The sequence below is a fragment of the Eutrigla gurnardus genome (genome assembly GCF_963514095.1).
Source record: "Eutrigla gurnardus genome assembly, chromosome: 14".
NCBI classification, from domain to species: domain Eukaryota; kingdom Metazoa; phylum Chordata; class Actinopteri; order Perciformes; family Triglidae; genus Eutrigla; species Eutrigla gurnardus.
The window spans coordinates 13,757,818-13,775,312 of NC_139937.1; the positions used below are offsets into that span (position 1 = coordinate 13,757,818).

General features: G+C 43.0%; 1 protein-coding gene across 19 annotated transcripts in view; it reads left to right on the plus strand.

The window, feature by feature from the left end:
* rims2a (regulating synaptic membrane exocytosis 2a) overlaps nt 1-17,495 on the plus strand; it is a gene marked incomplete at its 5' end in the record, with an annotated part of 127,899 nt that overhangs the window by 14,526 nt on the left and 95,878 nt on the right. For 12 of the 19 annotated variants that reach the window (XM_084026310.1, XM_084026291.1, XM_084026308.1 and 9 more), the window contains 4 exons: nt 3,565-3,597; nt 4,512-4,604; nt 7,825-8,035; nt 8,677-8,688. In XM_084026310.1, the coding sequence (XP_083882436.1) occupies nt 3,565-3,597; nt 4,512-4,604; nt 7,825-8,035; nt 8,677-8,688 (349 nt within the window). The remainder of the gene's footprint in view (nt 1-3,564; nt 3,598-4,511; nt 4,605-7,824; nt 8,036-8,676; nt 8,689-17,495) is intronic. The other 7 variants (XM_084026302.1, XM_084026307.1, XM_084026306.1 and 4 more) reach the window with 2 other exon arrangements.

A 17,495-nucleotide genomic window follows, 5' to 3' on the forward strand; every position in this document is an offset into this window, starting at 1 on the left:
AGCATTTTACAGGTGAAGGAATGAAAGCTAAGCATCTCCTCCTCTCCCCACCTCTCCTCCGCTTATTAGCAGAGATATCTTCAGAGGGTTCAGATTAATTAAATCTCTGGGATTTTACTAAAATGTTCAGGTCCTCGTGACAGCCCGATATGTAATTGTCCTGCTGTCTGTACAGAAGGAGCTGCGTCAACCCGGCTCTCCGAAGGATTTCACTCCCATCTGACTTGGATGAAATCCTCAACAAGAGACGTGCAGACTTGTTTGCATGTATTTTGGCATCGCAGCATGTCAGCTTTGGTTTGCCTTTGCCTTCCAAGTCAATTCTTAAAGGGGCAATGCACAAGCTTCAAGGAGATGTTTTTTTGGTGCCAAGCAATGATTTAATTGTCCCATATAATGTGATAGTATTTTAGTTTTGCTTTCTGTTGCGAACATTCATAACGTCAGACTTTGACATCAAAACCTTTTGTCATGTAAATCTTTCAGTTACAGCGAGCATTTCTTGTCCTCATAATGTATTGGTCATTTTCTCGATATGTCACTTTTTTAATCATATTGAATAAGCCGTTACCAGCAAATGTTTGGCATGTTTACTTGAGCAGTGACTTGGAAAATGAATCAGTCACCAAAATAGTTGCTGCAAAAATGTAATGTCAATTGACTGATTGATTAATTGACTTTTTACCATTACCACAGTAAGGCTGAGCTAGCTGGTTAATTGCATTTGTAGATGACTAGCACACCCAGCAGGGTTATGGATGACTAAAATAACAAAAGTACTACGTTTTTAACCAATCGTACTTATAACAGTTTCCCCTTCCTCTCTTCCTCTTATACAGCACAGAAATTCATAATAAAAACCATTTACACATTCCCTGATAGAACTCCAGGAATCTAGTTCTTGGAAGTTTATGCAGCACATCTGTCCACTAGAGAGCAGTGTAGCATCAGTCATCGTCAGACCGGAATGATTCTCCATGCAAAGCCAGTGAAGCAGAGAAGGTGGGAACCCAAATGTAGAACAAAATAACAGATGAAAAATAAATAAATAAATAACAGCAGCATGTGGCTAACTGGGACTTAAAACTGAGGAAAACAGAATCGTGCATTGACACATACAGACAGAAACCTTTCCCTAACTCTGTCAGCGTGTGCTTTTTTTTGTATTTGTTGTGCGTTGGCGGGGGGTGTGGGAGCGTCATGTGAAGCAGAGTGCAGGTTAAAGAGATGGAAAACAGAGACTGTATCTGCCCCACAGGCCTCGTCAGCAGCCGGGACACTGAATACGTCACTGGTGACATTTTACACTCACTCATTTTACTGCCCCATGTCAAATAATACGCCGTGCACTCACACTCCCACATGCACACGTATGAGTACAGTACACACATGGATATGGGCACATGCAGGCAGACACTCACTCACTCACACGCACGCACATGCACACACTTTGTCCGGCAGCTGTCCAGGCAGGCAGGCAGGCAGGCAGGCTGGATCAGATAAATATGAGGCTTGTAATGCGACCACAGAGACGGGGCTGATGGGATCAATAAAGAACGGCGCTGCAGGTCATCGGGAGAACACAGCAAGAGGATAAATATGGACTGGCTCATCGGAAAACAGAGCAGCGAGACTGATGGGTACACAGGACTATATCTTCTCTCGCGTGTTCTCTCACCCATCCGACACAGATCACACAGGCAGATTTCTCACTACCTCTGGCTGAAGTAGACTGTTGGGAGGCTTCAGTGTTGCACTCTGAGCCTCGTGGAGCTCAATGGCATCCGGGCAGTGCACACACTGGGATCCATCGGAAGTATTTTTTGCTTGTTTTGAACTCACTTGTAGATTTTGTAAAGGAATTTTTAATTATTGGGCACGTCATATATGTAGTTTGTAGTAGCCTTTAATTGGAGAGTTTGAGTATCACATGGTCTACTTCACAGGCTTTTTTGGTAAAGCTTTAACAGTAAAGCTCTGGAGGAAGTAATGTAGTAATGTACGTTTAATGATTGTAATTGAAATATCTGTCACATGGACATAACTGCCATTATTTTGGGGAAAATGGTGGTGTTGGTTGACAAATGTCCAAATCTTAAGTATCGGATCACTCTTGTGGAATGAGAGAAGTAGTTGGTGCCGACAAAACCCAATTAACACATTTAATTTCACACAGCTTTATGAAAGTGACTGTACTTAACGTGAGCGGTGATCAGGTGTGTGTGAAGTTCTGATGTGTGATTCTCAGCTGCCACCTTTTTGGATTTGAGACATCTGCTCTTAAACCAGGAGAGAGTGGCTGAACTGGCAGCTTCAGTATTAGATGGTGTGCAGATGCTAGACAGTGTGTGTGTGTGTGTGTGTGTGTGTGTGTGTGTGTTTTTCAGTGCTGTTTGTGCCGTATTGGTTATTCTGGCCACATGAGGAGTATGTAATGCAAAATGAAGTCTGATTGAATAGAAGTCTATGGCAAAACTTATTTTATTATCTCTGCAAATGTTGCTAAGTTTATGTCTCAATCGCTAGTTTTCAAGCAATTCTATGGTCCCATTTAGAGTCATATAGACAATAAAGCTGGAGGTCGACAGGTCGCTACCCCGGCGTTTTTGTCTTACAACTTTAACCAGCTCATGAAAGTTAATTGTAACATTTTGGTCACTTAAAAATATCTTATTCAACGTTTGGTTGTTCTTAGCCCCACCCTTCACATCACTTATGGTTAAAAAAAATCTGCGGATCACCCAAAGTACCGGTAACCAGTACATTGTTTGGGTAAAGGATATGTTGCTTTTAAAATATTTAATTGTGACTTGTCAAAGCTTAGTGCGCCACAAAAATGAGATAGTGTGTAATTTTGTACTTCAAGTAAACGGATCCTATAATCCTAGTTTAAAACTAAAGGTTGTGTGATGTTTACATGGGCGTTAATAGCCTTTCTATCAGTCACAATGGAGTCCAGTGGAGGATGTGTTGCTCGGCTTAGTTGAACTTAAGTTCGTCCTCTCCTTGCGATGCAGCTCAGTGTGCAATTCAAGGCGGGACGCGTCACTCGGCTGGACAGTTACTCTGAACCTGTGCACATTTCTGGGAACCAGTGGGCTCACAGGCCACTATTAATTATGAATTTCTGTTGGAGCTGCATAGGAGCGTGGTGGACTCACACTTTGGATCCACCCTCTTGTTGTAGAAAGCGCTTTCAAAAAGTCTGTTTGTCCATGGAGTACATACAGTATGATAGAGGGTGTTACTCACATGAAGCAGTCATTTTTAATTTGGAGTCGTTCAAATCCCTCCCCTTCTTACTTTTCGTCATCTTTAAATCATTGTAAATGTTTGTTTCATGTTGTTTACCTCATTGTCATTGTATTGCCATTTTCATCAAAGCATCATCTATAATATCCTGGATATTATTCACATTATAGTTGAAGTATTATTTATGTCATACACATCTTAAGTGCTATCAGTTGTGCCAGTATTTCGTGTCCTTTTAGATCGTTTTTCCTCATCTTTTTGTGTTCTGTATGCACTGAGCTGTGCACACCTTTTTATTTTTTTATGTTTTAGGATCAAAGAAGAACCAAAGCCTCAGCCCGCACAGTAAGTGAACTGCATTACCCAGAGTGCTCTAGGCTTTGACACTTCTTCCTGTCAGTCGGTGCTGTGTGCTTCATGTGGCTTTCCCCTCTTGGTCTGGGAGGAAAATGAAAGAAATGTCACTGATGTCATGGAAAGTAGCTGTGGTCGAAGCACAACGATTGCTCAGTGGCATTTTATTTTTAGACGCTTTGAACGAGACCAGATTGTCAAATCCTTTGCTGGACACTAAACAGCCGACTTCCATGACATCAATGACTGATGGCTTTTCCTGTCTACCAGCTTTGGTATAGCCAGGCCCCCCAAACCCTTTCCCCCTTGTCCCTGGTCTCTAACTGGCTGCCCATTCTCATCCAGTGTGTCATCTGCACTCTGATAGGCTCGTGCAGCCACGTAAACCAATCACAAATGTGGACTAGATGCACCTGCCCTGCTCTGCTGTACTGTAGCTGCATTTTGACTGAATCCGCCTGTAGGGCCAACCAGTCTGATAACCTGACCCCGACTGCACCACCAGGCTGGAGTAAATGACACTCCTGTTCCCCTCAGCTGAGCGTTTGATGCAGCTCTCATTTCCATTGGCTGCAGAGCTTTCCTGCTTCTTCTCTCCTCCCCTCTACTGTAAGTCTGTCTGTATCATCTTTCTCTCTTCTTCTTCTATCTTTCTCTCTGTATTTCTGACACTGTGTCTGGTTGTCAGTGTTCCACTAATCGCCGCTCTGCCCGTGTCCCAGCCTCCTCCTCTCTCTTGCGCTGGTTGTAGTGAATGTCCCTGCTATTGTTCACTTCTTAGAATCTGACCTGCTTCCTAAAAGAAATGAACATAAATTAAAAAAAAAAAACCCTTTCAGGACAGATTGTTTTCTCCCATGATGACTCAATGCGATGTTCCAGTCACACTTTGCTTATTTGAACAGGTGGTTTCCCTTTAGTGGGATCACTGAGCTGGTAAATAACGTCCTTCAGCCCCAGCAAAAGTCCCAAAATGACAAGGAGCCAGAGCCAGACGCGTAAGTAATATAATATAGTAATTCAGACGCCTTTCTGATCTCCCCCCAGCAGTCGGACGCACATGTGTGTTTGACTCTAGTGGATATGAGACGATGCAACACAATTTCAATTGAACCATACGAGAAGAGAGCGGCGGTGTGGGAGTTTTGTGACTTGCCTTGACGAACTGGGCTTTCAAGTCACTACAATGTCAACCCATCTAGTGATTATAAGACGCTCAGAGAAAATGCAGGATGATGTGGTGTAAAGATGAGAGGGTCAAACAAACACTTTAACCAGGAGACCGGTGTTTGAGACCAGCGTTGAGTCGTTATGCAGTGACATTAGTAATGTTTGTGACGTGTTTTCCTTAGTTGTGAACTTGTAGTGTCACGTGGCCTGTAAGCATGTGGGCTATATAGCATATCCAGCATCTGCTCTTATTGATTTCTCCAAAACATATTTGTCCTAAACCTATGTCTGATGTACAGTCCATGTAACGGTTCGCTCCCATATACAAGCCCACAGAAAATGATCATTCAAGCCTGCTGCACTATGGAGAATTTAGCTTCTTTTAGCTTCATTGTGTTGGCCTTTACAGCACCAGAAAAGTAATGATAGGCTATTTTATATGATTCAGTGCTAATGCACATATTGACCTAATTTCTAGTAGAAACCCAAACAATTTTAAATCTGATGGACACACTAGCTAGCAGCTAGCTAAGACAGTAGAGCAGCTATGCTAACGACAGATAGATTTCTGAAATGGTTGAGCAGAAAGATGCACCAACATTGGACTTATAATATGTTGTGAGAATCAATGGCAACTTTAATGTTGTTCTGTTGTCTGCTACATGTGTAAGTAGAGCATTCTTGGCTAGCTTGTTAGCTAAGCCATAACAATGTGTCAAGAGGTTTGTGAGCTTGTTATGGAGTTTTTCTTTTACACTGTAGCTTCAGTCAATGAAGGTATCGTTAGCTTAAAGTCAAGAGCTAGAAGAGCTTTGTAATATATGACTGTTAGACAGAAACACAACCTGTTGTTTATTTTAGATTAGAGGGAAGATGCTAATGTCCCTTTTACTGGATTCTCTGGGCTAATATATGTCCACGCTTTCAGTGCCATGATGTATTAAGGGTGACAGAGGAGTTCAAATTCAGCTCAGGCAGTTAAATGGCAGAAGTAGAAAAGGAGCTTGTAGTTCACCCTCGCTGTCGGGTCTGTCATATGTCCAAGAGAGAGGCTCAGGTTACCGGCTGTGTGTAGCTGCTCCGGTGCGGCCCAGAGGTAAGAGAGCTCCGATACGCCAGCATGGGACGGGACAATGAGCAGCGTATGATTACTCGTCAGCAGTGTCACCTACATTTGACCGTGTTTGGACCGAATAAGCAAACCCTCCGGAATGGGCCCCTGTGTACCAGCTGCCACTTAAATCTACTCTCACTCCAGTTTAGTTTTTGCGGTCATGCCTTCACTCACTCATTTGCATTTAAATCTACTGCATTACTTGCAAGCTCTTCTTTATTTACACACATACAAGTATTATATTCTTCGTCTGGCTTAGAATCAATATATTTAATACAGACTGCAGACAAACTTGTTAAACTCTCACCTGTGAAAATGTTTTTTTTTTTTTAAATGTCATAACCTATTAAGCTCCCATGAGGTGAGTGAGCATGAGAAGGAGTGACCTGATACAGAGGAAGGCAGAGGTAATCATTGGTTATCTTTAACAGCTCTTCTCACTGACCTTGTCCGTCAATAGAGCGGCGGCCCTTGGTCCATGTAGCGGCCCCGGATCAAGCTCATGTCTCCGTAAATGTTTGAGTGTAAGGGGAGATTAAGTGAGAATACAACACGATTGTTTGTAGTCTTTTTTTTTTCTTCTTGATCCTCAGAGACAGTGGCTTTACTTCTTGTATCACAGTCTTCATCTCTCCGTTATCAGGCCTTCTGTCAGTAAATGAGATCTGTTAAACAAGGCTACATGCTAATCTCTGCTTGGTAAACACACAAAGGCTGTGACACAATTAGCCCTTTAATCCCTCAGTGGGTACAACGGGGGGCACGCCACGGAGGCTCGCTCACACAACCACACACACACGCTGATAGTCTTCAGGCGGCGTGTGGCCCGTGGCGTTTGGGCTGGAAAGGTCCGGTTGTGGGTAAAGGAAGCGCGTTTATCTCAAACGCAGAGCTGTATGCGGTAAAAGGATAGCGTTGCTCAATAATTCACAAGTGCTAATGAATGTTGCAGGGGATATGTGGGGCGAAACCAATTCTAATCGCCATATTATGAAGTCAGCCCAGTGTTTAGTTTCCAAGGAGACGCTCAATTGACAGGTGTCATACAAAATGCATGCGAAGAGTCCACGCAGGTTTTTTTCAGTTGCCTCTCAGGACTTGTTATAGGAGTTAAGGATCTACTGTATAAGAGCAGGTGTAATGTATCAGTAGGGGGCCATCTATAGGATACAAACGGTACCACAGTAGACACTAACAAATGCTTAATGGATGATGGGCTCTACTGTGATAATTCTGTGTATTGTTGATATCACTACCTAACAGTGTGGCTCTAGGGAGGACTCTATCTTACCTTACGACCGTCCCGATATAGAAACACAGGTGCCAATGATTCATTAAACGCAGGGGAACCTGAGAAAGTGGAATTAAGTGATGCTCTTAAACTTGCAAAGCTAATTTGATACCCCCCCTGTTTTGGGAGAGGTGCGGTATCAAAGGAGGAGCTCAGCTTGGAAGCTTCTGAGGTCACGGTGTCTGCTTTTCCTTTCAACAAATCTCACACACTGCAATGTCTGAGGTTATATCGGTTAGTCAGTCGATAGTAGGAGCTCATTGTGTCAGAACCGAACACGTGCATCCGACTGGTGGCAATGAGGATGATGACTCCACAAAGATTATAGTGTCCGCCACTTTGACTATAACAGAGAATAAATATGGATTTATTCTATGTGATACTGAACAATACAATGCATGAGTTTGAGTACAGAGAAATAAGGTTATATGCTGTGTTCTTAGGTCAATGTTATTCTGATTAATGTTTATTTTAAAGGCATGTTGGGACTGGCATTACAATACTATAAATGTGTTGCATTGGCCCTTGCTATACTTGTCCCTATACAAATAAGCATTTGATAAATAAATAGATATAGTTGTTGTTTTTTTATAGGTCGCCAAACCTTATTTCCCTAACCTCTGTCCTTCCCATTTGCTTACAGGAAGTTGCACCAGCAGTTTGAATCGTATAAGGACCAGGTTAAGAAGATGGGGGACGAGTCTAAGCAGACTCAGGAACTGAAGAGCGAAGCCCCAACCTGCGGGATATGCCACAAAACCAAGTTTGCCGATGGCTGTGGCCACCTCTGTTCATATTGCCAAACGAAATTCTGTGCTCGGTGCGGAGGACGAGTGTCTCTGCGGTCAAATAAGGTAACACTGGCTTGCATGCTCGTGCAGTGCTATCTATTTATAAGGACATATACACACACATGCAGATGTCCCACCCTCAGGCAGATTTTCCCCCTACACTACTATTTGAAATCCAAGGTTATGAAACATCGCAGTCAAATCGTAATCTGGGAATTGCGCCAACAGTGTCTCAAATGTCACCCCCCACCCCCCAGATTATCAGCATCTACTCCAGTCAGAAACTCTGCTTGCTTTTATTCTAAATCGGTTTGCTCTTATGTGTTGCTTCACAGCTGATTTATTATTCCTGTTTACTGTAACTCACAGTTTTTCTGTTTCACCACTGGAGGGAACTGTTCGTCCTTTTCTTTTCCCATAAAGGAACCTTATGGCTGCTTTTTACATTTTTTTTTTTATCACTAACCTCTGTAAAATCCTCCCCACAGTCTGAGCCAAAGCTTTTAGTATTAGACTGCTTAAATTTGAATCATGAGCTTGAGTGTTTTTATGCGATGCCTTCCAATCCTTTGCTGTTGGAGTATATGTGACGGTACTACCAGGACCTACTCACAATCTCTCTCTCCCTATCTTTCCTGCCCCCCCCTTCTGTCTCCCTCTTTCTCTCTTTCTGCTGCATTCCTGCTCTCATGGAATTGCAACAGGAGGACAAAGTGGTTAGCAAATCCTTTTCTGTGTTTCTTGGGACTGTGTATGAACACAAACATTGTTCATGAAATGCTGTGACATGTATACATACACATACAGCAGCCAGCAATGACAAGAAGAGTCCTGATCAGGTTTTTGTCTGTGAGTCCACCGTGATATGCTGAAACAAACACTGGATAACAATTAGCTCATTCAAAATCAAATCATAATACATTTTATACAAAGAGTGTTAAATGACAAAGGACAGGTAGAACTAGTCTCTGCTTTTGAGGCAAAGCTTGAACAAGATCCAAGAAATTAAACGAGGAGCGCCGCATAAATAAAGTCTATTCATCACGTCCAACTCCTACTCAGAGTGTTAAACTTATAAACTGTTGTAAAATATATTCTGTGTAGGAAATTGTGGAAAATATCCCTGACGATGTTATCTGATTTTTAATAGAAAGGCTGTATTTCTGGGTTGAATGTCATGCTGTTTACCAGGCAGGGGCGGTATAATGAACGACGCCATCACGTTGCATTATGGATATTGTGGCGTCCGGAATTTTTGGAGTTAGCCTCATTTTAGCATTCAAATGGGAGCTTTCTTTAAACATATAGGTTGTAATGTACCTGTAGAGCTCATTTAGATGCCATTGCTGATTAATGTTGCTTTGTAATTCTACTTCCTCCAACAAGAGGTTGATGGGACAGCTTTTATAACCACACTATTGGTAGTCAGGGTTTTAATCAATATAAAATCCCACATTCAATCCAAACTATCCCAATTCAATGCTAACATGTAGTCCTACATGTGATGTATAGAGCAATATAGATCAGAAAAGGAAAGCTATAATGACTGCTTGCGGTATTGAATATATATCTGTGCTTTATATGTTTAATTACTTGAACAAAGACAGCCAGATGAAAGCATCACAGCTATGTTTAACATAGATTTACCATAGCTGTCTTATTATCGAGCCTGCTTGTGTATAAATGTGGACCGCTGACCAGTAACTAAAGTGTCTATAGGCCACACTGGAGGGAAGTGCATACCAGCAGGTTTGATCCAGCAACACTGGGAGAGACCTCTGCCCTGCTGCTCCCTCCATTGCCAAGACCCCAGTTGTACAGGCCGCCATTGTGCACTGGTAGATAATAGCTGGGAGATCGGTTACCTTGTTGTGCAGATGGTGTTGAGTAATAACAGTGGCAGCAGGCTGGCGATGGACAGTCGGGGCTTTGGCAGAGAGGCCCAGGAATGTGCCACTGAGGCAATGCCAGCTATTTACCTGGTGGTGCCCTGGCCTCCTGGCACTCAAGGTCAACTCTCCATTTAGGCAGTGAATGCTGCTCTTTATATGGTGTTACTCAAAATGTATTTCAGTAACACTTTGTGATGTAAGGGCAGTCTGTAGTTGTCTATACTCAGATACAACTGCAAATCCCAAAGCAAGATGCTGAAAGGAAAAAACATTTGATCCCAGGCCAGAGAATCACTATCATGACCTCATTTCACTAAAAAAGATGTCTGTCCTACCTATGATGCAAAAACAGGACTGGGTGAAAGCTAGTGTATGACTGGACCATCTGTGGTGCTTACCGGTAATTGCAGATCACATGACATGGTTAAGCTACATTGAGTTAAATGATGCACTTACGAGACTAAAACTTTGCACTCGTTTCTTTTGAAAGATTTTAAAATGAAGCAAATGCCAGTCATTATGTTCATTCATTCATTAGTCATTATTTTATACATTTTATATAAAGTGAGAGATATGAGCCCATAAAGTTGAAAACAAACAGTACCTTTTTTTGTAAAATAACATGATCCCAGTATCTTTTAGTGACATTTTAAGAGCTTTGACCATATTTTGATGATAATCAGGACAATATGGTAAATTGCAATTACTTTCGCCAACGTGCTCGTGACATGAAATGTTGATATCATCCGATAGCTAGTTAGGGTGTAGGTTAGTTCATGAGCCCTCCTGTCATATACACAGTGCAGGGTCTCTAAGAGGGGTTGTTGGGGGCCAACAAGGTCAGCAGTTGTCTTTCAGCTGAGACTAGATGAAACAATTCACTTGCACTTCTAATTGACAGATAGATAGAATGATAGCTGGACTATAAAATACCAACAAGTAGGAGACATTTAACTGTACATATAGGTGTGTGAGGATGACCAGTGGAAAATGAAATACAAAATATTAAGTTATAATCAGTTTTGGATCAGACAATTGAAGGATGTTGAGTGTTTTTATCAGCCTTAAAGGCTCCCGACCCCCCCTGTGCTGCCACCGGAGGGGGCTGGTTGTACAGGGAGAGGGCAGCTGGCAGAAAGGACCTCTTATAACGGTCCTGGTCTCAGCGGAGCTGGATCAGTCTCTGACTGAAAGAGCTCTGCTGTTTGACCAGGAGGTCAAGGACGTCATTGAGCTGAAGTGCAAGTTAACCAAGTAAACATCTGTGAGTGTCTGACACGTCACCTCATGTCAGGTGACGCGATCGGGTTTACTGTATTTATTTACAATCAATGACTTTGCAATTCATTATCTTTTCATTGGCCTTTTAGATGAATGCTTGTTGAAAACGTTTATCTGGGCATTTTGACAAAATGTAAGAATGTATGTAGATGGTGGTGTTACAAAAGGGCAGTAGGGCAGTGAAAGCTGCATAGTATTCACCAATACAGAAGACCGCACAAGGCATCAATTGCATGTTTGTGACACAACATCGTTGTCCAGCAGGACTGTTGTGATATTGATTGCTGATTGTTCCAGATGTGACAGAAGCTTTGATTACCCCGCCACGAACGACGGCCCACATTTCGGGTAAACCCCAACCAGCTTGTCTGAAATCGTTGGGTGGCAGCGGTGAAACCTGCCCTTTTTCCATCAGTCTACTCTTTCCCTCTCTCACAGATGGTGACAGCAGTGGCGAGAGAGATCTTGTTCTGCGAAACGCCATTGAATATTTACAAGTCTCTATGTCTGGGACAGGTAGGAGAGCTATGGCACGGTGGAATATGATATAGAGGGACTCGGAGTTAAACAGCTGGTAAAAGAATGTAAGCGTTGACGCCACTGAAGGCATGCAGCGTCATGTTTACCCGAAATCCACAACTGATGATGCATACTCACAATTAACATGCATTATCACATCGAGCTGAATAATAGATACAAAAACGCTGATAGAATATAATTGATTATACTGTAGCCTCAGGAGATAGTTGAAGAACAAAGTACAGGGTGAGGTTTTGGGGGGTAAAAATGTAAAATGCCGTTGATAAACTGTGTGTCGGTGTTGTGAAGTCTTCAGAATCCCTGCTTGTAGCGGTGGAGCTCCCTGCCATTTCCTCTGATGTGGCTTCAAAAGGGCCTGAGGAATCAACAGTCTCCAGGGAGGAAGTAATTTGTGATTAAAGCAACTCCTGAAGACGTTACATGTGATTCTTGGCTCCTCCACCTTCCTGTTATAAAATCGAACAGGACAGTATTTATAGGGTCCAGCATTTTAGTGATTAACTTATTGTTAAGTAAGGAGATTTGCGAGTCTCTAAACAACACCACAGGAGTCGTTCTCAGTAGAAGACACCATGTGGACTCTCTTCATTCTACTGTATATATATGTTGTTGTTCACCTTATTCTTGACTTTGAGGATGGGAATTCATAATACTTATGAACATAAGTAATAGTGTGTAGTATCAATGTTAACATGAACATAACTGCATGTAATGTTGCAGTATCTGAGTAGCCATTAACATATATTTAACAGCAAGTTAACATTTGTTGTGGTGCACATGTTTGAAAAAACATATGGCTTAAGTGTACATTTTCCTCATCAGTTGTATTTGAGATTTTCTTGTTTGCAGAAAGATGCACAACTTCGCATTTTCCAAATTGGCTGTACAAGGACTTTTAAAGGGCGCCGGGTTTATTTCCCCTGATCCTAGACAAAATGGTGCATATGGGAAAGGGCGTAAGCTTGATACGGTTTGGCAATAGGCCTACCCCCCATTTGTAATTAATTCCTCGATGTGGTCATTTTATGAGTCACTAAATTCCCGATTGTCAGGAATTTAATATATAAAAAACTCTAACGCCAGTTATTCCCACAGCACGTGAACGCAGCATCGTCTCTGACATGTTCTCGTTTACATTTTGTGACCTCGCGGCCTCGTGACTTCCTGGTCCTGCAGTCGTCTGGCGACAGGAAGAGAGATAGGCGCGGACGACAGCTGTGGTGTGTGTGTGTGTGTTTGTTTTATTGGAGTCTAACGTGAGTCCACGCGCAGGCTGAGTCGGAAGTGACCGACAGAGTGTTTGCGGCCGTCGTTTTTCTGCGTCGCCGCGCTGCTATTGGCCCGCCTGTCTGTCTGGGGGGGAGCGGAGCTGGGACGCGCCGCATATGCAATGAGCTCTCATCAACTCCGGCAGAGCGCAGATGAACGACTACACCGCTGGTGGCAAACATAACGTGATTTGACGCGTTATTTGCTCGGCTCGCGTGTTTTTTTTTTTCCTACCTTTGACCTACTGACATTGAGTCCGCGGCTCGCTCGCGCACGGTTTTGATGGATCCCCGTGTGACGATTCAAGACTGGAATCCGTCATCGCTTTGAAGCCAGTTGGCGCCTGTAATTGCTTAATTGATAGACACGGAGAAGAAGACTGCGTTGGTTTGACGGTGTCGGATGTGGTCCGCTGAGTCCCTGGTGTAACCTTCACGGTGCTTCCAGCAGCAGCAGCAGCCTGCGTCCGTCCGGGGAAAGCAGCCTGCCGCGTGGACTCGGAGCTGTCCGCGGTGCTGAAGGTCGGCTGTTCGGTTTCCGGGAGCTGCAGCGGACTGTCGCCGCCACATTATTAAGGACTCGAACACGACGATCCTTCCGCACGGCGTTTCACCTCAGCGGCACCATGGGTAAGCTGAGTGAGCCTGCGACCCGCATCGCGTTGTTCACCGGTCATTTTGTCTGGATGTGACCATTCCAGCACTCTCGGGGAATGCGCTCTGCTCCTGTCAGAAAAACCCGTCCACAAACGATGTCACATAAAGATAGAGCATATCTGTCATTTGAATGTGTGTTTTTTTTAAATGCGGTATTTCGCCGATGTGTAGTTTTTTTCTTTCGAGCACGACATGCTGTTGTTTCATCGAGAGCGCGTCGTGTCTCTTCAAATTTCTTAACACGTTTATTTCGATCCGAGAGAGTCTGAAGGGAATGTGGGTCTCTGACAGACATCAGCCATTTCCATGCGAAACCGCTGGATTTCTACAGTATTCCCCTTCCCCTTCCCTCGTGTCTCTGAACTTCAAACAAGGAGCATAAATATTCATCAAGTCTATTATTATTACTGGCGCGCACACTAAAATTAGAAGCTCATTAAAATGTAATTCGCCACGTGCAGGCGGCGTTGGAGCATGTGAATGTAGGCGCTCCCATTTCATTCTCATTGGCCGCCTAATGAATCGCACCAAAATGCCTTGCGAACTTTTTGTTTTTTATTTGGGAGAACTGCCCCAAAAGTCTACTAGGCTAAAAAAAATACCCCCACCAAAAATAAATAAATAAAACATATCCATTTAGTTGTATTGTATATGAATCTATGGTGTAAAAACGAGACATTTGAAGTCTACTCAGCCCATCACACTTGTTTATCTCTCCAGCTGTGGCAATAATGTGGTCAAGAGTGTGTTACATAGGCCTGCATGCTTAAACTGGACCCAGTCCAGACTGGGATGTTCAGAGGAACACACCACTGCCTGGACGATGAGTCTTCAATGACTGGTTCAGGTCGCCTCAGTTCAGTCCAGGTGAACGAGAGAAACAAAGCAATATGATGCCTACTATTATAATATTGCAGCATGTGTGTCGTCTTCCCTCTTTAGTTCTTTTTGAAGATTTGTTTTCTGGTATTTTTGCCTTAGCTGACAGGAAACAAAGAGAAAGACAATTCAATGAAATGTGCTTGCCAGATGCAATCAAAATAGCGGGTTCATGCATCTCGGACCACCAGGAAGCTCATGTCAACTCTTGAATAAAATGAATTTGGGAGCAATGGCAGTCACCCTTAGGCCCTCTCTGAATTTTAAACAGCCTCCTTTGTGCAATAAAGAAAATCATTTTAACAATTTTAACATCCACTGTTATGAATGAATGAATGTCGAGTGAATGGATGTGAATGTCATTGATTTAATTTAACATTAGAGCTGGCTTTCCATTTGAGCACACTGTGATATGCCTGCAAGGGTACTGCTGATTCACTCTGTAGCCTCTGTTAAGTAATGCTGTAGTGCAGTTTAATGGCCACAAGAGAGAGCTCAGCGCTCTCTCTTACTGCAGATCTATCTGTGTGTGTGTGTGTGTGTGTGTGTGTGTGTGTGTGTGTGTGTGTGTGTGTGTGTGTGTGAGACCCCCCAGGGAAATTTTGAATGGAGCAGGGAACATGTAAAGTATATTGCTGAAGGGTACATGGTATTTTCTATATAGTTATGTGTACTGTATGCTGTTTATATGGTAGGAACATTCACCATCTTTCAAAATCTAAACCACAACATCTTTATGAGACGAAGAAACACACCATTTTGGAATATATACATGTTTAGTGTCAAAGATGGTCTGTCCTCCAGTGGTGTCACTGGCAAGTGTATTTCTGCTTTTATTCTCATTCTTCTAACCATATTTTGGAACATTATATTTGCTGGTATCCGAAAAAACACCCATGGTCTGAAGAGAAAGTATGAGAAAGGAAATTATTTATTGATCCCGTGGCCCTGGGTGTTTGTTTCCCTTAATTCAGTGCCCAAGTAAACAGCCTATAGCACATTTAATAGAGTATATGTCTTCCTGGTGTTCGCAGCGTGTGGTAGCGCTAGGTTTTTAGCATTCTATTTTTAACTGCAGGTTCAATGACTATGAAATGTGCAAACACAGGGAGAAATGGCCCTGCCTGAGGGCTGCAGCCCCCAACCCCCTGCCTGCACTCAGCCGTGAAGAGTTAAGCCGGAGGGAAGTGTGTGTGTGTGTGTGTGTGTGTGTGTATTGAAGAGTCTTGGGCAGAGCGGCTGCAGTGAACGTGAACCTACCTCTGGCTGTAACAGCTGCTTGACCTGTGTGTATCCGTGTGCCATTTTGCATCCACGCATCTGTTGTAGAATCGTTGTGGTCTATTAGGGAATGCAGGGTATTACAGTTTCCTGTCAGTGCGGATCGAGCTCACACAGTCTTCGGCCTGCTTCCCTAGATGGACTGTTAGCATCCTCGAGCCGTGTGATGGTGCTGCCAGTGTGACTACAGACGGGGGGGGGGAAGAAAACGTGTAATGAATGAAACATGTTTCGGTTACTGTCACACATCACGGCACGGCGAGATTTCTTTCCTTGAATTTGGGCTATTTATGAGATCTGAATAACATGATATGATGTTTAACGACCATTTCATCCTAGATGTTGTTTGAATCCATTTTTGCACTCTTAAGCTGCTTCTTCCTTCAAAGAAAAGCCTTCTAGCTCATATTCCACATGCTTCTTTACCAGTCCATAACAATCGTTAACCTCTTGGGCCCACGTAGCGCTTTCAAATCCCTTCGGATCATTTCAGAATGCACCGTCATCAAGCTCCAAAAGCAGGCTGTTCCTTTTTAATTTGAATTTACAGTTAATGTTTTGGACATTCGGCCCAGCAGTGACATTGCCTTACTTTTACTCTTCCTGCCCAAGACACTGTATAAACATCCATTCTCATTCTGACTCTGTTCCAAAGTGCAAATCAAATCAAAGTATTGATGTCTGGGGCTCAGTGTGCTCAACATTTACTGGACCCATGCACATTACTTTGGCTGGCTTCTTTTTTTTAAATACTAATATGCATCAATAAGTATTCGCTGATGAGATAAAAGAGCTTGACATGTGCAGTGCAAGGGCTCGGAATGTGGTTAATTATTATTGGCGGACCAGAGAGGTACACAGCAGCCGACTCTATGTTAATTGCAGTTTGGAGGAGTAAATATGTAGGTCATGGGCTGCAGTTTTCTGTGAAGGAACTGGAGTCATAAGAAGCTTAATAGAGGAGGGCAGAATTCAGCAATTAACCACAGGTGATACATTCTCTGTTTTATGACTAGAACTCCAACTCTGGAATGCATGATGCATTTGATTATTACTGCCAATGGCTTCTATTAGTGTAATGATAGCATTCCTCCAACTGAGAGGGTTAATGTGAGAATAAAATATGCTATTTTCAACAAATAATACTGTTATTGATTAGATTGTGGGAACTATAACTGATTGAATGAGTTTAGGATTGATCCTTTAGTCGCTGCTGAATATGGAAATATTTTTGCTGAAATAGGAATCTTTTACACATGAGTTGGGAAGTGGTTTCAGATTTGAAGTGTCCACCTTGGATGATTTCTATGTATTGACGACCCAGTATGTAGATGTGTGTAACCTCCAGGTACGGGAAGTGACGTTGCGGTTGATTAGGAGAAAAACTCTGCCTCGGTGCCTCCCGGGTCTTAGCTGATGACTCATGGTTCACTGCAGAGCTCTCGCCATGACCCCAGTTAAAGAGGCAGCCGTGGCCTCACTGGCTACACTCCCCTGGGACACATAAAGCACAATTTGTAGCCTCCCTGCTTCCATTGTGTGTCAGCACAGTTATAGCCCATCTGTAACATTGATAGCGGGTCATAAATGCCTGTGTGTCAATATCACATAGGCCAGTACATGCTGCCTGCGGTATGGCGCTTTTTTTTTTTTTTTTGCACTACATTTGACATTTAAAATAACTCACCATCGCTAGCTTTAAGATGGTGTGAAGAGTAGTATGAA